This window comes from Asterias rubens, chromosome 20, assembly GCF_902459465.1.
Source record: "Asterias rubens chromosome 20, eAstRub1.3, whole genome shotgun sequence".
Classification (NCBI taxonomy): Eukaryota; Metazoa; Echinodermata; class Asteroidea; order Forcipulatida; family Asteriidae; genus Asterias; species Asterias rubens.
The window spans coordinates 1,855,755-1,879,051 of record NC_047081.1 but is presented as its reverse complement, the minus strand read 5'-3'; the positions used below and the strand labels follow the sequence as shown (position 1 = coordinate 1,879,051).

Genomic DNA, 23,297 nt, shown 5'->3' with positions numbered 1-23,297 from the left:
TATTTTTGGTATTCACTCTTAAAATTAATGGCAATAAAAGTGTTTGGTAATGATAGAAGCCATCAGCAGCTTTCGATAGTATGAGGCTTTTTTTAAAAAACATTTCACTTCAATTTATGTGGTTTTGACAAGTTTTTATGTCTCAAAGTTTGAAACTGAGAAGTGTTACTCTTAATAGCGTTTCTCAACAGCTATACAGTGCTTCTTAATAAGTATGTTTTTAATGGTCGTTAATTTTTTGAGTGATTATCAAAGATCCTTAAAGACACGAGACATTATTGGTAATTGTCAAAGACCAGTCTTCTCACTTGGTGTATCTCAACATAGGCACAAAATAACGAATCTGTGAAAATTTAAGCTCAATTGGTCGTCGAGTTGCGAGATAATAATGAAAGAAAAAAACACCCTTGTCACATGAAGTTTGGTGCTTTCAGATGCTTGATTTCGGGACCTCAAGTTCTAAATCTGAGGTCTCTAAATCAAATTCGTGGAAAATTACTTCTTTCTCGAAAACTACGTTACTTCAGAGGGAGCCGTTTCTCACAATGTTTTATACTATCAACCTCTCCCTATTATTCATTACCAAGAAAGGTTTTATGCTAATAATTATTTTGAGTAATTACCAATAGTGTCTATGCCTTTAAACTCTAAAAGTGTGACCGTCAATTGAATAATGTAACTAACTATTTTTATATCAACAAGATTGTATAAACAAAATTCAGATGTTTTTTTGTTTTGTGGGGAAAAACCTCTGAAATAATTGTTCTTTTTATTCCCATGGAGAAAAAATATTTACAAATTATTTACATGTTATTTTTGTACAAATAAATATTGCATGAACTCCTTACAATAAAACAAAAACACTTTGACAATCAAAATTGAGCTGTCTCGTCATATCAAAACTAGGGTCGGAAGCCTGAAAGAAATCTTAAAAGGTTTAAGTAAATAAAAAAAAACTAATTGTAACAAACCACTTAGGTTCTTTGGCTCTTTAAACAAAAAAGGCTCTTCTTTGGCTCTTTTAAAGGGAAGGTACACATTTGGTAATTGTCAAAGACCAGTCTTCTCACTTGGTGTTTCCCAACATAAGCATAAAATAACAAGCCTGTGAAAATTTGGGCTCAATTGGTCATCAAAGTTGCGAGAAAATAATGAGAGAAACAACACCCTTGTTGGACGAATTTGTATGCTTTCAGATAGGAATAAAAGACTTCTAGCTAGAAGTCTTTTATTATTTTAATGAGAAATTACCTCTTTCTCAAAAACTACGTTACTTCAGAGGGAGTCGTTTCCCACAATATTTTATACTATCAGCAGCTCTCCAATGCTCGTTACCAAGTCAGTTTTTAAGTTAATAGTTGTTTTGAGTAATTACCAAACGTGTACCTTCCCTTTAAAGCAAGTTTCAATCAATTATTTTCTGAAACATTTTTGTGAATATCCTGAACAAACTCCTGATAATCTTCCGTTAAAGAGGAAGGAAAATGACAAATCTACAACCTCACGTAAAAATGGTGTAAATTGCCATTGTATTCACCGGTAACCCATCCAATGCAAAGTTTGTCAATATCCAACACATCTGATGACCTCGTTCTGATAAAATTGGGTCTCTACATTTTTTTACGAGGATGTTTTTGTTCTCGACTGGCTGTCAATAATATTAATTCAAAACAATCAAATTTCTAGTCACTTCTTAATACTTCTTTGTTTATCCGGCCCATAAGAGAAACAAAATTAAATAAATAGATTTTATATCTATCTAAGTTCTTGAGTTGTTCTCATCGCCATTTGTTTGAAACTAGAAAAAATTTCCATGAATTTATTGAAACACAAATATTGAGATGAATTCATTTTGACTCAGGACTATAGCCAGAGAACATTGGAGTAGTAAAAATTGTTTGCAACACATTTGGAAAACTACATCCCCCCCTCTCCCCGCCCCCCCCCCCAAAAAAAAAAAAAAAAAAAAAAAAACACCACCAACATGATGAAGACAAAACCTTGATGAAAAAAAAAAATTAAATTAAAAAATCTTGCCCCAAAAATTCTCCCTTAGTGATGAAAATCCAGGGCCGCACATGACATGACCTGAGAAAGTAAAGGCCCCAGAAATTTCTCCCTAATCGGATGAAAAATTCAGTGCCGTACATAAGCCTAACCTGAGAAAGTAATCTATTACGTCTTACATTTACAATTCCTCTTCTCTGATATTTGGCCCGTCCGGTGCGTTGGGTAGACCCTCCACCGATTCCTCCTTTCCAGGCGGTGTCGCGCATAACATGTTGACGCTTATCCGCATTGGGAAAGGGGCGTGTCTATCCACCGTTAGCACCACTGCTTCCTGATTGGACGGAAACAAAGTTGAAAAGAAATGGTGGTGTTAATATCACTCCAAAAAAAAAAGGGGGAATAGAGGTGTGTTCCCCTCTGTGCATGGAGGTCAATATTGTAAGTGAGTGGCCAGGTCGGTTTTTAGAGGTTGAGATAGTCTGTAAAAATGGAAGTTTGTTTGAGAGCGTACCACATTCACTATCTTACGGAGACCGAGAATTAAACAAAAAAGGGAAAATAAAAGGTCTCCATCGAGGAATTCTAGGGGCTGGCTGGGGGGGGGGAGTGCTCCACAAGAAACTCTGTAAACAAAGTCTATGAGGTACAGTACAGCCCGGTTCATACTTCCTGCCAATGCGAATCCGATACGAATGTTGACATCACAAATTCACAACGAAATTCGCACTAAGTTGAGTTGTGCTCAACTGTCTTGCGAGTATCGCAGCGAAAGAGGGGTTGTGACGTCAAATTCACATCAAAATGGCATCGCATTCACATTCTCAGGAAGTATGAACCGGGCTTGAAGGTATGCGGCAAACCCATGTAATGATAATCTCTAAATGAGTTGGGGTGGTTCTAAAAAAAGAATCGTTGGTTTCAACTCGCGTTTCAATCAGTATGCTCTGATTGTCATCTGGAGAAGGTCTGTGAGGAAATGTTGAGCAAAGGAACAAAAGAAAACTCCACAGTGATGCAAACTATTTAAGAATGTGTACATTGTGACTTTTGTGTATTTTCACAGATGTTTTTTTTTTTTTACCTCGTCTTTATTGAGTTTCAGCACTTTGAGATCACTCTTCTTTAAATACATGACATGCCCCTGTCCATCGTAGGAAACTACACGCACTCTGCAATCAATCAATCAATCAAAGAATACAATCTAGTGTGATTTGCGTTAACACCATGTTCATTCTCTAAATGAGCTGTGGTGGTTCTGAAAAGAACCAGTGGCCAGTTTACCGAATGCAAAAAAATTCTGAATAAAGGCTGGTGGGTCTCGGTCCCCCTTATTCTGACACCCGCAGCTGATTTCACGAAACGCTGGGATTGATCCTATCTCGAGTTAGGATGAGTAACTCGTCCTAACTTAGGATTGATCTTAAGGTCTGCATGCTTACAGTGCAGGGTTGGGACTCGGCCTAAGTCCTAAGATTAATCTTAAGTTAGGAAGAGTTTGGTGAAAGCGATGATCGGTGTCACAGGGAAATCGTTTCCCTCAGAGACTCTGTCCTCCATGAGGGAAATAAGCTATCGGAAGAAGTTTGTACCCAGTTCACCATATGGGGGAACAGAATCTCCTGCCACACCGGAACCCTCCAGATAATGCAATTTAGGTGTGTATTTCACAAAGAGTTAAAGATGCTATGTCAGATTTTTGGCCCCAAACATTAAAAAATAGATTTTTTTGAGTGAATGTTATTTCAAAGAGTATCACCCGCTCTAACGAAAAAAAAGTTTAACTTTTACTTTTAATGGTCAGGAACCATGACAAAAATTTAAAACGTTTCTTATAAAACACATAAGAATTGGTCACGTGATACATTGCCGACAAAAACTAATTTTGAGCACTTTATTTCACTGCTACTAATAATTGGCGGACTTTTTCGAGCAATGGCTCAAATGAAAGTGTGTAACTTTCTCGACCCCCATCAAAATACCTATAGAATTTTAAATCAAAATTTTGGGGTCAAATCGGCCAAAAATCTGACATAGCATCTTTAATCGTAGTCCTATCTCGAGTTAGGACAAGTTTCTCGTCCTCACTTAGTTTTAATATCTCCTAGGACTAGTCCTAAACTGGTCCCAGGAGATTTACAAACTGTGAGCATCACCAGAAACTCTGAAAGCTCATGGAAGTTTTGAAAAAAATCCTGAAATCATGAACAAATCTTGAGAAATCACACGCCCATGTGGTTCAAAAACTCTCAACAGAGATCATCAACTTGATTTGAATGCAGCTTTACCTGAACATAATATTTCTTGAGTTTTGCAGACTGACGCTAGCTACCACTGGGTGTGTGATGGTGTTACGACGAAATATCAGTAATCTGCAATGAAAAACAGAGAAACAAAGTTATATACGGGGTGTTTGGCCAAGCAGATAAAGGTTACCCAAAGTGCCAGTGCCTTACAATGTTTGTAGGGTTCTTGGCTAAATTTTGCTTAGCAGGGATTTTGTCAGGTACATTATCTGGGCCCAATGTCATGGCTCTGCTTACCATTTAAGCAAAGAATCGGCGCTTGCAGAAGCGGCAAATTCTGTGCTTATGTCAAGCTACGCTTACACAGTTAGCGCAGAAATTGGCGCTTGCTTGAAGCGGAGAATGGTGATCGTAAGTGCAGAATTAGGCGAGTAAGCAGAGCAATGAAATTTGGCCCTGCCAAAACAAGCTTGTTTATACACAATTTAATCAGCCAGTCAAACTGCACAGCACCAAGCTGGGTGCACTGGCACAGGGTAGCCTTTAGTAATCAGAGAACTGTGTGCTTTTCAGCAAGTAAAGCCATGTCTCATTTGAAATTGGAAATGACAAGATAGCTGCTATCAATTTGGGGAAAGACACTGACCTGTTGGCAAATGTGAAGAGTACGTCCATTCCGTAGTTGTATCCAGTCCAACGCCAGCAATACTGTTCATGATAGAATCAAATGAATAGTTATAAAAAGAAAATTGGCCTCGTAACCAACTTTAGCTCACATAAGTCAGTGTTGAAATTGTCATTATAGAAAATAAATATCCAAATCTTACATCTGTTTCTCTTGCGATGACCCTACCGCATCGTAACGATTGCTGGTCGAAGACTTCAGGGGACACTGTCTCTTCGGTCGGGCTGATGGTTTTAATTGAAAACGGCATCATCAATCAATCATCCATTAATCAATCAATATTCATTTATTTCCATACTAAAAAAAAGGTAAAAAATATGAAACATTTCAATTGAAAACAGCATCATCAATCATTCATCCATTAATCAATAAATATTCATTTATTTCCATACTAAAAAAAAGGTAAAAAATATGAAACATTTCAATTGAAAACAGCATCATCAATCAATCATCCATTAATCAATCAATATTCATTTATTTCCATACTAAAAAAAAGGTAAAAAATATGAAACATTTCAATTGAAAACAGCATCATCAATCAATCATCCATTAATCAATCAATATTCATTTATTTCCATACTAAAAAAAAGGTAAAAAATATGAAACATTACGTGAGTCACCCTTTAAATGCAGACCCGATTTTGCCTATGACAAACTCGGGTCCGTACTTACTGGTTTGGGAATGCTGAAAAAAAAACGTTCATGAGGCGTAAATATTTGGTTGAGGGTGTCACTGCATTTGAGTTTACTGACACAAACCAAACCTCACAGGTACGTATTTATTATGTGAAGTATTGGGAAAGGATGTAAAATGTTATAATGAACGTGTTTTGTTAATCATAAAAAAATCAATCAAACATCTCTTTAGAAGAGGAGTAAGGCGGCTTGTGGGTCAGAATCGCTTTTTGGTGGGCATTATTTGCTTTTTCAATCAAAATTTAGGAAAATGTTTTTCAATCTCTTTGTGTTAACTTACCCTTGGCTCTGGCCCTGCTCCAGGCACAGCATTGTTTGCCATTGTAGTTGATACACCGGTAGTAACCATTCTGAAAAAGGCATATAACAAAAAGGGTTAATATAATAACATTAAAGATCATAATTAAACAACATAGCAGGAAGATAGTTGCAAGGTGTACTCACCATACCAGGTACATCCATACAAATACTCCTTCTACCCTCGATCCATCCAACTATGGAACCAGCTCCCAGCAGCCACTGTGATGTCTCCTTCAATAGCAGCATTCAAGGAAACTGCCCTACCAGCTATTAGAGGGATGAGTCTACCAGTGGGCTCACATCTCCTCTAAATCATCCGTCAGTTTTTACGCACCCTAAGTTATCGTCTTTTGTTATCAGTCTTTTTGTCTTGTCGACACCTTACCTTCACCTTATTTCTTATGCACTTTGCCTGTGACGTCACTTCTGCACCATCCTAGTACAACTATAGATAGCTGAATAAGGATTCCACCATTGAAGATTGAAGGCATTGTCTCAAACATTATGTGAAGACAAACTGTGGGCCTCCCACCAAAACTTGTGTGTTCTTGAGCAAGGCACTTTATCATAATTGCTTCTCTCCACCCAGTAGTAATAATGGGGGGAATAGAAATAGTCGTTTAATGTCAAGGAAACCTGATGTAAACACCGGCCTAATGAGCTGTATGCCCTTTGGACAGACTTTACGTTTTTAAGATTGATGCTACAACTCCGCACTAAGCGGAAATGTAACACTTTGAGCATGATGTCTTCATACCTTTGTGCATGATGTGATCCTTCTCAATGTGTTTACTCGCTGACAGGTCGTTGATGATGTGCTGAAGACGAACTCCCTGGAATAATGACTCAAACTTCTGTCCTCTCTCCGTTTGTAAGAATGTTCCTGGCTCTGGAAGAAATACCGAAGGGTAGTTCAGGGGTAAAGCAATCAAAGTGTAAAAAGGCTAGCAGTTATTCTCTCAAGGAATAGAGTAGTGTGAAAAGGGGCTTTAGAATCATTGAAAATTACTGGAAACACTTACTGTAAGATCTGAAGAAGACGTCTGCGTCTTTGCTGAGGTTTTTGAAGTTGCCGTTCCAAGATGGCACAAGTTTCAAAAATACAAACTGAAAAAAAAACCAAACAAAAAATTAAATAAATCATTCAATAGTTGCATATTTTTTGTACAAAAGATTCCAAATAATTTCTTTATTTTTTTGGGTCATTTGTGGTCTCCCTTGGAAAGTTGAAACTCGACAGATGTTTTTGATTGGTCAGATTTGTAATTTTTGTTTACCTTTTTCACCATCGAGTAAACATCCATCTCAACTTGGAGTACAAATAGATCCGGTGACCTGATGACTTGCTCAAATAACTCAAGGCTGTCAAAACAGAGTAGGGGGAAAAAGGCAAAATTTAGTACTTTAAAGCCAGCATCACGCCCAAATAATTCAAAAGCCATCTCATGTAACAATCTTTGTGTTGGACAACTAAAAAAATTTACTTGAACCTGCAACTCCAGATTAATATGCTAGTGCTTTACCAACTATATTGGTTGTGAATATCTTTGTTCGGAGGGGCTAGAAATTTTATACACCAGGGTCATGTATTTTGTTTTTCTTTTTGCTAGGTAAAAATGAGCCATGTTTCTTTTCTTGAAACTATGTGACAACTTTACACTAACCTTAACTCTCTAAGCAGTGACGACCTTTGCATGTCCATCAGGTTCTGTTCCAGCCAGGTGACGCAACTGAAAAAAATCAACAAACTTGAAGGGTTCACCTTTAGAGACCATAGCGAACACAGCGGCTTGTACTAAAATGCTAATAGCGGTCGTAAGGTTTGACACTAAAGGGTCTCTTGACTTCCAGCGCATTATGTCGCTCCTAACTGTTTCAAAAAGTTGGTTCAGCGCGATTCCAAAGCGCCTTTCTGAAATGGATGTTGATTATATTTACTTACTTGTTAGTGACTGCTTCCAGGCCATAGGCTGAGGCAGAAGTGTGGTAACAGCAAACAGTCTTAGTGCTACAGGGATGAAAGGAGAACAAACAGCAGATAAAAGTCTTAGTAAACATAAATGTAATATGGGGCCGAAGCTTTTAAAATAGAGCCAGACAGACAGAGAAACAAAACAAACAGACGGACTGACATGCATACAAAAGGACAGAGGCAAATGGGAAGAAAAAAAACAGGGTATATCCCATCGTAATTAGGTAAATGCTGTGAAGTTAAAGGACTGAGGGGTACGATTGTGGTTCAAAGATAGCCTAGTTTGAATGAAAAACATATTCACCACGTGGAGGTGCAGCATGATTATTCATACAAGCTACAAACTACATATTCATGATATGTTAATTACCTTATTGTGTCAGTCATGATGTCAGCACACTGGCAAATAAGTCCATCCTTAAAAGAAACCCAAACAATAACTGTAAATGTTTTGGTTTTAAAGGGTCTGGGTACTTTTTGTAGGACACAAAACACAATGTCCACAGATTTACATTAAACTCACACAGTTTGAAGATAATGATGGTAGAAAGATTCCCTTAAAATATTACTTGCTGAGGTGCTGTAAGATTTGAGAAATAAGTAAAAGAAGCGTGAACACGAAAAATGAGACCAAAGTTATTTTAGCATGTGAAAGGTATTTTCGTGACATTGTTCTACTACCAGTTCAAACTGTGTAAATTTGATGTAAATTTAGGGACAGTGTGTTTTGTGTTACAAAAAGTACCCAAATCCTTTAAAGGGAAGGTAGACATTTGGTTAGAAGCCTGCAGCAGCGTTTTGAGAATCATTTCACTTCAAATTAACGCGGTTATGTAAAAAGATTTCAGTTCATTATTTATGCCCCAAATTTTAATTTGTGATGCGTTACTGTCAGCTTACACTTCTCAGAGTGTGTTTTCCTATTACGGATTATAATTCCTGCGTGGACATCCCACTCTGGATTTTCAGCAATATCTCAAAAACAAAAAAAACATTTGAAAATGAAATGAATTTTTCAAAGGTTAGTTTTAGTGTGTACATCTTCATTGAAAATACGATTTAACAATCGAACGCTTTTAAACACCACAGATTTACTTTGCCTTTAAAGACTTACCAGTTGTAGGAGGGAGGCAGCTGCAAGAATGGGTACCACTTTTGCCGGTTCCAACATCACGTCGTCTCGATACAACGATCCTAAGGCAACCTCTAGAGCTATGGGAAAAAAACAATTATAAAATGAATTTACTATTCCACTTATCTCTCCTTGAGAAACTCATGTGAAAATATTGCTTAACAATTTTCTGCTAAGCAGAAATGAGCAGGATAACAGTCAAAAATTGTCCTTGTGACATAGTAGTTTGGCTGGTAACCTTATTCTGGTAAGCAAAATGTTTTGTGCTTAAGCAGCTCTATGAAATTGGGTCCAGGGCTTAATAGCTGCTCAAGCACAACAAGTAGCTAAGCAAAGCAAAAGTATGCTTTACCAGGATAAGGCTACCAGCCAAAATAGCATATCACATGTACTATCTGTAGTTGGGTATCTTGCTTAACTTTTTCTTTTAACAGAATTTTCTGCTTATAAAAGCAGCTCTATGAAATTGAGCCCTGGGGCCATTTTTGTAGACCTGCATCAAGGAGAAATTAGTGAAACCAAAAATGAGTGAAACCAAAAATGAATTTTGGTCATTCTTACCTCCGATATCAATGGTATTGTCCGGAATATTCATCACAATTTCATTCAGGTTGGACTCCTTCCATGATCCGCTGAACATACTCGCAAAGTAGCTTGACTACACCGGGGAAAAAAAATCACAAACACAAAAATTGTACTTTCTTTCCTTTTCCAACGATGCAAAAGTTTAATCCATCAAGTAATTGTTTAAATCCATCATGGAAGTGTCGTGGCCGAGCGGTGTTTCTGATCAGCAGGGTGTGGGTTCGAATCCCCAGCCGTGACACTTGTGTCCTTGAGCAAGACACTTAGCCATAGATTCGTCCTTCAGATGGACGTAAAGCCGTTGGTCCCATGTGTTGTGTAACGCATGTAAAAGAACCCAGTGCACTTATCGAAAAGAGAAGGGGCTCGCCCCGATGTTCCTGGCTGTGGCTGCTGTATGCGCCGTAGCACCTTGTAAACCCTTATAAGGTGCTAACTAATTGTGTCTCAGAGTTCATCACTGCAATAACCTATCTTTCTGAAAGTTTGTATATACTCAGCGCCTTGAGTACCTTGTTTGGTAGATACGTGCGCTATATAAGACTTCGATATTATTATTATTATTATTATTATTATTATTATTAATTGACCAGATATCGGGTAAGCTGCACTGTGCAGTTTGCACTAATACCATGCATGCATAGAAATGACCCAAGACACCCACATACATTGCTGTGGTTCTCTGTGTTTTTGCGCAATGAGACCAACCTGACATAAGTAGATCTTGTGAAGGTACCATTCCTTTCCTAGAGCAAATATTGTGATATCGGAGTTCTCTCCATTGACGAACAGTGTGTCATAGATGTACTTTGAGGTAGACTTTAGCTTCTTCCTGAATCATACAAGAAAACAGGTTAAAAACATAGTTACTTATAGTTACTTTGCGAGTATGTTCAGCGTCAGTCTCCTGACAATGACTAGAGCAAGCTAGTCGAAACGTTGACCCCAATTCCGTAATACCATTACCAGGGCGGATGGTATTACTAATAGTTATAAAGCGGGACAGTTCTTTTCAGAACTGAGAAGTCTCCTGAACCTCCGATTATCTACTCCGAGGCAGTAGAATAAAACAAGACAGTTCTCTAAGAACAAACTCTACCTGGCAAGTAGATACACACAGGGTGTTACCGCAAACAAAATATACATTGATACCTCACCATGCAATGCCTCAAATCCTATATACTTATTATAGATGGTTTGCAAAATTTCTAAAAGAACAAAGAAGTCACATTTAACTTAAAAGGGACACATTGCCTTTGCATTGGGGTGTTCTGGGCTGTTATTATAGGGAATTTAAAGTAAGTTGGAAAGATACTTTGAAAGTACAATTTAATTATTATTCACACAAATTTTAATTTCAACTAACACTACAGTAGTCTACAGTAGTTACGCTCCATAATTTTGCAGAGTTAAACTTTTGGATGATTTACAAATTTTCATTTGGCATCTCGAAAAGTCAATCAAACAACACTCAATTTTGCTAATTAAATTTACACATATATTTTCGTTTTAACATTTTACATTTTTCCGACCAATTCTCACAACACAAGTAAGTAGTATTCAAGAAGGGAAACAAAGTCCAACATCCATTAAAAAATAAGAAATAAAATAAATCCCTTCAAAATGTGGTGGCAGAAAACGGGAAATTAATTAATAGATAAAAAAATTTAAAAAATGAGTGAGTTGACCCATGGAGGAATAAATAATTTATTCCTCCATGGTAGGCCTAATTCCTCTTTAATTTTTAACTGTTAAAAAAAAAAGTGTGGTTGTTGGGTGCGGATATTTTCCCGAAAGTTAAATAACACAAACATGAGTAACCGAATGGGTTTTTCAATTTGGAAGTTATTTAAATCCCAAATTTAAAACTAAACGGCACAAACCTCTGCGGTGTTCTCATCATTTCGTCTTCTTCACTATCATCATCACTATCATCATCCCGTCCCCTCTTCCGTTTTTTGGGACTAGCTTTTCCTCCACCAAAAAATCTTCCCGTAGACACATATCCACCCATAACCCCTCCTTCTGACCTGACCAACGAGCAAGCGCTTGGCTTTTAATAAAGCAATATAGAAAAATTCAACTACTTCACTCTGTAAACCCGAATTTCTTGCCGATTTTTACGGAGCGGTTTTGTGTTGTTGTTCGTTCCATGTACGCCGCCATGTTGTTTCCGCCCTCCAGTTCAAAAATAAGTGGCAAAACGTTGAGGGCGCGCTCTGCTTGACGAGAAAGGGGGGGGGGGGTGTCCGGGGGGGGGGGACGACGACACACAGAATCTCCTGCAACAACGGCCGTATAGGGCCAGCTATTTATTGATTAGGATGTTTAGCCAAGTCGAATTTTTAATACGATTTAAAATGGTCAAGTAATTAACACATTCTTTCAAATCGTCTTATCAATTGTAGTTCTCTTGCTTAGCACCTTGGGTTTAAAAGTGTGGCGGCAGCTTGTCTTGTGGCCGGATTTAAACTTGATAAAGGCCCCGGATGTCATATCTGAAAGCATTCTGCCATGTTCGATTTCTAACGATCTGTCAGCTCATAATTATTGCGTTAAAGGCAGCGGACACTATTGGTAATTACTCAAAATAAACAAAATTACTTGTTATTATCTCGCAACTTCGACGACCAAAATTAGTTCAAATTTTCACAGGTTTGTTTTTTTGTGCATTTATGTTGAGATACAACAAGTGAGAAGACTGGTCTTTGACAATTACTTATAGTGTCCGGTGTCTTTAAAAGCATGAGATACTTCAGGTAATTGTGGAGACTATAGAGTATCATTACTCGGAGGATTCAAACATAGAGAGAGGGCATGCATAAACCATGCAGTACCCTCCCTAGGTGAATCAACGTTACAAATAAAATAAGAAACCTGTCAATATTTTGGCTCGGCAATTGGCTATCGAAGTTGCAAGAAATTGAACACTCTTGTTTTGCTGAGTTGCTTGCATTCAGATGCACGACACAGGCTGAAACCTGAAGCCTTTTCCATGTTGATTCAATTTGTGGATGATGCTCTCTCTCTCTAAAACTGTAACTACTTTGATTCCATGATACTCTCTAAATGTAAAAGAGTGAAAAACACCACTCTTTACATTTCGAGCTGTCCCTCATATTATATGGCTCTTCAAAAATAGTGGTGGTTGTTTCACTCTTTTAGAGGGGTTTCACTCCAGGGCAGAGTGAAAAATCACTCAAAAAGATGCAAACTTCAATCTAAAAGAGTGGAAGACCACTCCAAAAAGAGTTGTCCTTCGTATGGCTCTTCAAAGAGTGCTTTTTCACTCTTTTACATTCAGAGAGTACGGTCATCCACAGCCCTATTATGACTCTTCCTCTGTGCTGTAGTATAAAACGAAAGTGTAAGGCCGCCTGCCAGGGCTACGGTCATCCAGCGCTTTTCCTGCGAGAAATTAGAACTATTTAGCTCAGTTTCAAACTGTAGTTGCCGTGGCCCGATGTTTTGACGGTTGAACAGCTCAAGTTGATCGGGGAGTCCCTGGACCTGTCGAGTTACTGCCCTCTCATAACATGAGGGGACAAAATTCTCCCTGCATATAGGAAAGTATTTATTTCAGAGTGATATGTCACCCCAAATTCTTCAAAATGGAAGTCATCAACCCCCAGGTCATTAATGCGCAACATTTTTTACAACCGTTTTATTGGGGCTCTCAAGTCGGTCTAATAGAATATTTTGAGGGACACTCCACTGTTTTTCTCTCTATTTAGGGCAGTGCACATTTTAGGCCAAGGTCTTGGCCCAATTTCATAGAGCTGTTAAGCAGAAAATACTGCTTGACAAAATGTATTTGCCAAGCAAACATTGAGAGGGGCACCAGCCACAACAACACAAACTGAATGTAGTTTTGTCTGACAACCTGTTTATACTAAGCAGTACTATTTTTGTGCTGAGCAAGTTTTACAGGCTTAATGAAATTGGGCCCAGGTCGATCCTAACAAGACACGTTGGGATGGGAGGAGAGGCTAGTAGTGGGCAACCACACACCTCAGTGAATTCGTTGAAAGAGCTCCCAGACACTCTAAGTAGGTAGAGCTCCAGTACTGGCCCAGGTCTTGGGCCTCTCCGGGCAAGTGTGTTCTTGTCTGGTTCATCTCCACGGCCTGTGGTCACACCCACTGGTCACCAACAAACACAACAATACCGTGCAAAACCGCGAGCTCCCCAGCAAAGGGGCTACCGGTCACAGTTTGGACGACTCCCAACAAAAGAGTCATCAAGCTGGGCCTCTTTGATTCAATTAGGAGACCATCTCCAACGGTGAAAAGATAGCCCCACTTGTCGTGTTCACTCTAATGTGTATGGCACACGACCCCAATTGGGTTTCCAAAACGGCTTTGTGACAGTTTGAGACAAGTCCAGACACACACTCTTTGCAGCGTGGCCCAGTGAGGAGAAAAACAATGGAAAAAGAAAACACAGTTTTGATAAATAACCAGACAGTATTGTTCCCGCCAAAAACTTGAAAACCAAGATGCCTTTTTTACACGCCCCTTTTGTTAGCACTCTCGATATAAGTCCCCACCCTCAGCCAGAAGTGGTACTTTCCGATTTCTAAATCCGAAGAGAACACCTTCTTGCTATAACCTAATCTCCTCCTGAGGCAATTAACTAAGATTTGTTGTTAAAGTCAACAAGGCTTCTGAGTTGTCAGTATAGTCAGTCCTAGCTCAAAGTATAAGTTCATCGACACCCGGTCATGGCTTACTCCGTGAGGATTCTCAAGGGGGCGTCCGCTCCGCACTGCCCGGTCATCATCTTCCTCCTCACGCTCCTGATGATGACACCCTGCCGGACTTTTGATGCAACGTTTCTGGAGCACCCAGCAGTTGCAGATGCCCTCTCCAACCAGCGCTTCCAGAGGGATGCCCCGATGACCGCGAGGCTGAGAGACTTTGAAGGGGATTTGGAATTCCTGACCTCTTTTGAACTCAAGAATGAACAGCATTTTGCCCAGAATCTCACTTCCCCGGTGTACATGATGGACCTCTACACCTCCATGGAGACAGGGGAGGATCGCGTCCATCCATCAGCAGAGGAAGTTGAGGCGATCGTCGATTCAGACACAGTCCGGAGTTTTGCTGCTGATATTAAAGGTAAGAAACTTTTCTTTCATTCAAACATTTTAGAAGCTTGTTCAGAAATTCAAAATCACTCCTAGCGAACCAGAGCCGAGAGTGAAATTTCAGGGGGCACATAACGTGCACACCTGCAATTAAAACTGTATTTTCTCGATTGCATTTTGAGCCTCTTTTGATGGATACTTTTCGTCACACTGTATTTTACTATTCTTTTAAGAATATACTTAAGGGTATTTTCATTTAACAAATATTGTTACACAACTGGTTCTTTTCAGGACCACCACAACCCCTGCAAAAAGGTTGTTGTCGCAAACCGTCTATTATAAACTTAAGGTGGCAAGAAAAGTGACAAATTCATCAGCCAAATTCATTTTAATTCAAATCAATCACTTGCAAAAAAAATATGTATTATGTACCTTATGACCCAATTGTTAAAATTAAAAACAAACAAATTACTCTAATGAGAGAGCCATCTACTACAACAAAAATATTTTGATTTCATTTTGTTTTATTGTATATACTTTTAAGATAAGATGAGAACAAAAAAACAACAGAATTTTCAAAACTGTTGTCAAAATAATGAATTAACTGAGAGAAAACAATGATTTCTAAATTTGGTTTTATCATTATACCAAAAAAAGTATACCTATTTCATAGCAAGATTGCAAATTCTCAAGCATAATTTTAATTGGTTTTTATACTTTCCAAACTAAGTCAATGCTTTTATAGTTTTTAAGGCATTGCATGGTGAGTTATTCAATTATTTGCCGGTTGGCTGTAAGAAATCGGGCTGTAACACCACGTTTATATGAATAGCTTATTTTGCTGTGTAGATTTTGTTCTTCTGTATTCAACAGTGACAATGTAGCTCTAATTCTAATATCATAAATGGCACCAGGCTGTCTTTTCCTCCAAGCCTCGGTTTGGTTAAATTGAATCAAATAGAACAACATCCAGAATTGCCGCACCATGATATAGGTCAATGGCGTTTTGTGTACATAGTGTATACATACAAACTCGCCCCATTGTCCATGGTGATGTACCGTACATGACCACTTGACGTATATTATGCCAAACTCAAACACCAATTAGGCCGTCTGCAAACTCGCTAAATGATTTCAGCCAATAAGACCCATTAGCAGCAGAGGGCTAATTATCCCTTTGCCGGCACAAACCAAAGGGACCAATCCGTTTTTTGACATCATGTTTTGCAAGGACTTAATCCTAGAGAAACATACCCACTTACCTAGAGTGCATGCTTATACTCTATACATCATTGTTATTTTAAGTAAACGGTATTCAAAAAACCTCTTGAAGAAAGTCAGAAGGGAAATTGATCTAAAATGAAGTCCACTTAGGCACAAGATTATCCTGAAACTTAATTAACAGATTACAAAGTTGTGCCTCTCATGCCTTAGCACTCTAAGTCAGCTTATTCTAAATTTCAAGTGTAAACTCATGAAGTGTTACGGGCTGGTTTTTCTTCGAGTTTTATCGCATAACAAAGTTTTCTTGACGAATGTAAATTACATGAACATTTGGATGGTAGTCTGTTTTTCAGCAGTATTTTTCTGTGCTTTGCGGTATTGGGTAGAAAACCAAGTGCACCCTTTTGTATGCGATAATGTGGAAGCAAAACCAGTCGATTTTGCAAAGCACAGAAAATGACCGCTGAGAAAAAACAGACTACCAGCCAAACGGTCATGTAATAATACACTGGTCATTGCTGGTTCCTTGCTTGGGTTTGCTCACAACTCTCGGGGAAGGACGTGTACTGTAGCTGTCTAAGCAAAACCACTAATTAGTTAGCAACTCTCTAAAAATAAAAATACACCTTTACCGCATCTTTCAATCCATGAGTCCAATTCAATTGCATTTCTCATTCACTTAAAAGGATCAGCCAAAGAAACAGTACTCCCAGTTTTGTTATAATTATTGATATATAGCAAAAATCCAACAATTATTTTTACTACATTGTTGACATTAATTCCATCTGGTATGAAGGATTGATAGTGTACAATGAAATAACTAATGAAATGCTTTTATCTTTTCATTCTACTTTTCAGAATCCAACTCAACCCCAGCAGGCAACTTCACCAGTGTGTGGACAGCCAACTTTCGGGTAACTTCCATCAAGGACACAGAGCGAGTGCGCATGGCCGAACTTCGAGTCGTTATGGGCCGCACCTTGAGCCAGTCAACCCTAGAGGTCGCCCTTCACCACTGGGCTCCCGCTCCCTGCCCACGTGACCCGAGGCTGTTCGAGTGCTTCTCGAAGCAGCTTCTCATCTCCCGGATGTTGCCGACCCATCGCCACGACGACTACGACGGAAGTGAGGTGTTTGACGTCACGGAGGGATTACGTCACTGGTTCCGTGAGGACAATTTTCTGCGCGGGAAATACGAACTTGAGATCCGCACAGTGAGTGATGGTGCGGAGAGCTCGGAGGACTCGGTGAACTCTTTCTCAGACGAAGCAGAGCTCTCTTCGTTTTCATCGCTTTCATCATCTTCATCCTCGTTCTCACTGTTCGACGACGAAGCGACCGGCTCTGGTGAGATCCCACAGAGAGAGGAAACTGTCGACAGCACCGGTGGATTAGAGGATGTCACGCTGGTAGTCTTCTCACGTGCACTGCAGCCGGTCAACATCATCGACGACGCTCAGAGCTCAGTCAAAGTCCGCACTCAACGGGGCGCATCATCACGCAAGAACAAGAAGGAGAAGAAACATCACTACAGCTCAGCAAACAAGGCGGAACAGGAACGACTAATCCAGGAGAAACTACTACGTGAGATCATAGCTCAGAGCCGGGACGCCGGAACCTGTAGGAGAGTCAAGATGGATGTGGACTTCTACACCAGTGGCTGGGCCAGCTGGATCGTCTACCCGAAACGATTCAATGCGTACAGGTGCGCCGGGAGATGTGCCGGACCGCTCGGATCCGCGGATAATCCGAGCAACCACGCCATTATGCAGAACATGGTGCGGTCGACAGGGAGACCGGACATGGCGCCGGAACCGTGCTGTGTTCCGACTAAGTTATCTGCGTTGAGTATGATCTACCTGGAGCACGGGAACATTGTTATGAAACATCACGAGGACATGGTGGTTGAGGAATGTGGTTGCCGTTAAAAAAACTTTTGGTTCATGTTTTCTTAAAGGTGCTATATGAACACGTTTAGTAATTGTCAAAGACCAGTAATGTATTCTCACTTGATGTATCCCAACATGCATGAAATTAAACTTATCTGTGAAAAATGTTGACTCAATAAGTTGCAAGAGAATAATGGAAGAATACAAATTCATAGGAAAAATGTTTCTGGTATTAACTTTAGTTTCTACTAAGCTTTCAGACTAAACATTTTTTAACAATGACGATTATTGTTATCCTTATCCACCCTGTATAATATCTTTAAAAATTCTGCAAAAAACTTTAATAATTTCTCAAGTTGCGAATGTATTCATATAAAAGTGCGCACAAATTTGAAGATCTGACAAATTTATTTAAACTTGAATTTTTAAGAGCAAAAAACAACAATAATAACGATTAATACATTTATTAAATGTAATAAAAAAAACCGATACTAACTTAAAATTTCCAATAAAGATATGATTACTTACATTATTATTCAAAATTGAATTTTGATTATTGCAAATTGAAACATTGATAAGCAAAAGGTTTCCCTTAAATTCTATAAAGTTATACAATTTCTTATCAAATTAGAATGATCTGTCATCACAATATTTCCGATTAAAATCTCTGGGCATGTGCCAACCAATTGTAAAAATGTAATATATCCGAAAAGAGTAATTATGTATGATAAATAATAATGTGATTTTTATTTCTTCAGAATTGATATGTATGCATGATTTGGTTATTAAATAATGTTAACAGTTACAACTTGTGTTGACTTTATTTCATTTAAGCCTTATCGTTTCTGTTACTCGGGGGGGGGGGGGGGTAAGATATCGCGGTTCAGAAGATAGTAAACATTAAGTTGTATGTGGCCGCCCATAAAAATGCAGCGTCTGCGTAATATTTGTCCTCCATTGTTTTGACCGGTACATGTACATGTGAATTTACTAAAAATCTCCATGTGAAATGAATGCGAGGTCAAAGATACATCTGGCAGCATCCGGTCATCCTTTTTTGATACACCGCAACGAGGGGTTTTGCACTGTAACACACCCAATTCCGATCTCGAGTGCAGACTACGTTTCTATAACGCCGTTTTGTACACCTCGCCCCTCGCAACGTAGTCTCCTACTCAAGCAATGAATAGACCGTCATCACGCTGACACCATCTTAGTCGTGTTCCCTGTTTCCATGAATGCTAATATTCATTGCATAAACATGGCACCAGACTATTATTTCGTCCAGCCTCAGTTTGGTAACAATGATATGGAATGGAGTAAAATCAAGATGGCGACACCGTAATGAATGTCTAATGGTAAAAAGTATAAAACCCCTCACTGTTAAAAAAAGAAAAAAAAAAAAAAAAGCATCCCTAGGCTGGTATAATATGGCGTGCCACGAAGTGTGACGCCAGACGTTTAGCCTCTGTTTGTATAAACCGATGTAAAGGTCGTTGTAAGACAATTATGAACTTGTGTAACTGTTTAATTAGTCCGGTTCAAGTGTCTGAATCCAAAGTGCAAGCATTACAATCGGTACCGAGTGTATTAAGTGCAGAGGTTTATTTATGTAGTATTGGATTCACACACGCGGTCTTAACATGGCGTCTACTGTTGCCAGGGTCTCTGTGAGACCGTATTTATCCATTACCCATTATGATGTTTGGAGAGTTTAGAGTGGACTTTAAAAGCTATTAACTCCTGGCAAATATGGGAGGGAATAGACTATGAAGTGGCCACGTGATAGTCAAAGGTAGGAATAGTTTATTTTTTTAGGGAAGGTTGATTTTCAATGTTCAAAATGCGACACGACACGTAGTAGACATTACACTGCGTTGTCTGTTTTTCTCCCCCAGTGTTCTGTTTAACCTTGGTTTAACTCATAAAACTGAAATGTTTACTTTACTTGGAGAGCGTTCGTTTCGTTACAAGTAGTTTATGTGTTGATGATCAACCACTATTTTAAAACGAGCTGTGGAAATCACAGCAACTCCTAAACGTCAGTTGTGCTTTTCGCCTTAAAGCCACAGTCGTCATTTTCGAGTTTTTCCTGCCGGCGAGCGATTTACACATCTAGGGGTGAGTGTTGATACAAAACAGCTTAGAAATTAAGCTGAGAGATTTGAATCTGTGTTCTTTTCTTTGTTACCATTTTTCAGCTGTGAAGTTTCAAATATTGACCTTATTATGAACTAAGTTCCGAAACGTGAATTCTCATCAAACTATAGCGTACTTGCAAACTTGTCCACGTAATTTGGTAATTTCTTTTAATGAAAAGATGACAATTTAATTTCCTCGATGGTGTAAACTTTTGAAGCTAGAAAAAGAGTTGCCGCAAAATGTTTGTTATTTTGGTTTAGGCTGTTATTACGGGACCATACTAGAGTGGTTTAGTTCATTGGTTTCGAAAAGGTGAGAATGTAAACAATGGAAGTTGACCTGGTAAGTCTACTGCCACCTAGCGTTCCAAAGTATCTTAGTTGGTATGCTTCTACCGGCTAACTATCTTTTACTGACTTATTTATAGTAGGACAATGACCAGCGAGGCCTCCCCGTGGGAATTGACTCCCAAAGGTCTGACGTCATTCGTGTCCACCCATCTACGCCACGGGGACCATTTTGCAGACGAGGTTGCACAGGTGCTTCGCAACCTCGTTCTCTACATCACGAAACAGGCATCGTACTCTATTGCCAGGACCTCCGTGGTAAGGAATTATGGTTCTCCAAAGTGTAATGACCCGGGGAGTCATATTCATTGATATCCCAAACTGGACTGTTCCACGTGATCTAAAAGGGGTGTTTAGGTGGCAAAAACTATTAGCACATAAGTATCCCATGTCCATTTATACAGACTTACCTAGATCCAACCCTTTGATAAGTGGAGCCGTCTGTTCGTGCATACAACAGGCTTATTTGACATTGTGTTAATTAAATCATTCCTTCTTCGGCAGAGTGGTGACCTCGTTTCGGGAACGACCTCGACACAAGAGGATGTCGAGTTCCAACTTTCCCTCTACCTGTCAGATTTCCGGAGTATTGGAGACTACCGTAAGGGAATCCAGGCTGTACTGGCTCAAACAAGAGATCTCCTGAAGGCCGGAGGCGTACATGACGCGGTGAGACTGCGGGGGCAGGAGAGCCTAAAGGACGGGGCAGTTCAAGTCAGGATCATGGTAAATAACGAGTGGTATGACGGAACGGTCATGCCGGCTGTGGACCTCATCGGAGCGAATCCAAGTAAATGTGAGTCTGCCTTTATATTGTTTCATTACAGAGACATCATTTCGTACACCAGTAAATAGTTGTTGATTTGGAACAAAGACACATTTTGACTTGAAAGGGATTGGAACCTGCGACGTCCAGACGTCAATGAGCGTCAATCCTGGTTAGTTCTGAACCACTGCAACATGCATGTCATGTTATGCTCCAGCCAAACATGGCGGCTCCTAGCACAGGCTACGTGCGTCACTCATAACAACCAATAAACTTGAGCAAGTCCCACATCATGACAAATGGGGTAAAATTTGAATTAAATATCAACTCCTCCTGAAGACGAGCAGAGTATACTGTCGAGACCACACCGGCTATTTTCAGAGCCAACAATCCCACAAAAAGAGAAACATGGGTGAACCCGAAAGTTTACTATTAATGTCTAGTCTCTTCATATATCCTTTCATTTCAACAGCTGTTAAAGAAACAATGTACCGCCAGTTCATGCAGGACACGGATAAGCTTCCCTACCAGGCAACCTTGGGTGACATCCGCCATCGTTTCAACCAGAGCCTTCCCCAAAATGTAAAAGATTTGATTCTGATGATCAAGTGCTGGAGGTGGAATCGGCTCAGACTCCGAAGGGATAAACCCAACGGTCGGTTCTTTGAGTTGTTCGTTGTCCACTGTTGGGAGGGGAGTGGTGCCGGGGAGGGGTTCGGGCTTGCTGCCGGGCTGAAGGAGGTTCTACTCCTGCTGAGTGACTGGAAGAATATCAAGATCACCTGGGATGAGAGTGAACGGCGGGCCTACCCGAGACGAGTATCAGATGAAAAATGGCGAAAGATTCTTGCAAGGTTTAAAAAACATTTTTTTTAACACAAATTACTATGAGCAGGAAAACTCACATGTTTTTAAGGTGTTGAAAATATTGTTTTCGAAAGCTCACAAGGGTAAGGGGTGAACTCAATAAATCCATGCTAAAAATGTGCATAGTACAAATGAGTTGAAATAGCTGTCTGTCCCTTAAAAAAAACTCTGAGATCTACCCCCTTTTAGATGTGTAGAATGGTCCAAAGTCTAGGATATCAATGAATATGACTCCCCATGTCATTTAACTTTGAGGCATGGCTTAGTCATCAAATTGAGAACAAAATGGTTTATTGGTAAAAAATGTTTTAACCACATCGTTGTGGTACCCGCTGCCAAAACATAGGATTCGAACTGCCTCTAGCAACCGGGCAAACCTCGGTAGTCTAGTTGGTAAAACACTGCTCTAGAATTGCAAGGGTCGTGGGTTCGAATCCCACCCGAGTAACATGCCTGTGATATTTGGTCACATGACTCGGGAAAGTACTGAGTATACAGTGCTAACACACATCGGTGTATGGGTAAAAACCAAAAGATTAATACACATAAACAATAAAAGTAACAATTTGAGACCCGTCCCCTTATGGATATGTGGAGAGGTCCAGTCTAGCATGTAAAGGAATATGACTCTACCAACACAGTACACTTTGGATGAATGGCTTTACTCTATACAGTCCACCCCCATCCCATTTTTCATTTTTTAAGTAACCATAATGGCTGTGTGTCTTGTTTTGATTTTTTATAGCAAAGACTACGACGAGCCGTTTGCTTTGGACCCCATTGACCCCTACCCTGAATACTGTGAAGGGGTCAAGATATTCACGTGGGACGATATTTCACGCACTGTGCGGGAAACGCTCCTGGAGCCCTTATTCCAAGCCCTGCCAGCGGATTCAAAATGGTGACTTCAAGAAGAGACAAATGGGTTTTGATTCAAGGATCGAAATTGGAGGAAAATAAAAGGAGAGGATGCCTTTGGAAATTACTCCTTAGACTTATACATTTTATTGCAAATTTTGTATGCACAGGACCGCTTCTGATTATTTTGTTGAAAAACAACCCCATGAGAACGCCAGTTTTAGAAAAGGATATCATTTTGTTTCATCTCAAAATTCGAATCTGTATCAGACATCTGAAAGCACACAATGTTTAAATGCAACATGATGGTTCTTGTTTTCTTTTATTAATAACTTATTGCAATTTCGATGATCAATTGGGCCCAGAACATCACAGGTTTGCATATTTTATGCATTCAAATGTTGGTATAGGCCAACACCAAGTAAGTATAAAAGTCTTTGACATTTACCAAAATGTCATATCAATTATCAAATATGAATACAAAACAGACCC

The 23,297-nt window shown here is 39.4% G+C and overlaps 3 protein-coding genes across 4 annotated transcripts; 2 read left to right on the top strand and 1 right to left on the bottom strand.

Annotated features, from left to right (window-relative positions):
* Positions 1-1,983: 1,983 nt before the first annotated feature.
* LOC117303872 (germ cell-less protein-like 1) lies at positions 1,984-11,787 on the bottom strand. 2 transcript variants are annotated; one of them, XM_033788273.1, is made up of 16 exons: positions 11,507-11,787; positions 10,332-10,455; positions 9,600-9,696; positions 9,021-9,118; positions 8,277-8,323; positions 7,877-7,942; positions 7,599-7,682; positions 7,212-7,296; positions 6,957-7,041; positions 6,692-6,823; positions 5,915-5,984; positions 5,081-5,162; positions 4,900-4,961; positions 4,296-4,379; positions 3,092-3,179; positions 1,984-2,341 (listed from the first exon to the last, which is right to left on the bottom strand). In XM_033788273.1, exons 1-16 carry the CDS (start codon positions 11,635-11,637, stop codon positions 2,189-2,191), a joined length of 1,488 nt encoding a protein of 495 aa, XP_033644164.1. In that variant the 5' UTR covers positions 11,638-11,787; the 3' UTR covers positions 1,984-2,188. The 2 variants fall into 2 exon arrangements, with proteins under 2 accessions (XP_033644164.1, XP_033644165.1); XM_033788274.1 differs by having other exon boundaries at positions 7,599-7,664.
* A 2,559-nt stretch (positions 11,788-14,346) lies between these two features.
* LOC117303939 (nodal homolog) lies at positions 14,347-17,914 on the top strand. Its single transcript, XM_033788405.1, has 2 exons — positions 14,347-14,743; positions 16,795-17,914. Exons 1-2 carry the CDS (start codon positions 14,347-14,349, stop codon positions 17,862-17,864), a joined length of 1,467 nt encoding a protein of 488 aa, XP_033644296.1. The 3' UTR covers positions 17,865-17,914.
* Positions 17,915-19,876: 1,962 nt separating this feature from the next.
* Positions 19,877-23,275, top strand: LOC117303728. Its single transcript, XM_033788030.1, has 5 exons — positions 19,877-19,946; positions 20,395-20,572; positions 20,819-21,110; positions 21,553-21,934; positions 22,693-23,275. Exons 2-5 carry the CDS (start codon positions 20,402-20,404, stop codon positions 22,850-22,852), a joined length of 1,005 nt encoding a protein of 334 aa, XP_033643921.1. The 5' UTR covers positions 19,877-19,946; positions 20,395-20,401; the 3' UTR covers positions 22,853-23,275.
* Positions 23,276-23,297: the final 22 nt, after the last annotated feature.

Bases quoted from the DNA above. Each gene is read 5' to 3' on its own strand.
- LOC117303939 (XM_033788405.1), top strand. From the start codon at position 14,347: ATGGCTTACTCCGTGAGGATTCTCAAGGGGGCGTCCGCTCCGCACTGC. The intron at 14,744-16,794 runs GTAAGAAACTTT...TCTACTTTTCAG, and splicing joins TTTTGCTGCTGATATTAAAG to AATCCAACTCAACCCCAGCA.
- LOC117303872 (XM_033788273.1), bottom strand. From the start codon at position 11,637: ATGGGTGGATATGTGTCTACGGGAAGATTTTTTGGTGGAGGAAAAGCT. The intron at 7,297-7,598 runs GTTAGTGTAAAG...CTGTTTTGACAG, and splicing joins TCACTGCTTAGAGAGTTAAG to CCTTGAGTTATTTGAGCAAG. The intron at 6,824-6,956 runs GTAAGTGTTTCC...TATTTCTTCCAG, and splicing joins CGTCTTCTTCAGATCTTACA to AGCCAGGAACATTCTTACAA.
- LOC117303728 (XM_033788030.1), top strand. From the start codon at position 20,402: ATGACCAGCGAGGCCTCCCCGTGGGAATTGACTCCCAAAGGTCTGACG. The intron at 20,573-20,818 runs GTAAGGAATTAT...CTTCTTCGGCAG, and splicing joins CTATTGCCAGGACCTCCGTG to AGTGGTGACCTCGTTTCGGG. The intron at 21,935-22,692 runs GTTTAAAAAACA...GATTTTTTATAG, and splicing joins TGGCGAAAGATTCTTGCAAG to CAAAGACTACGACGAGCCGT.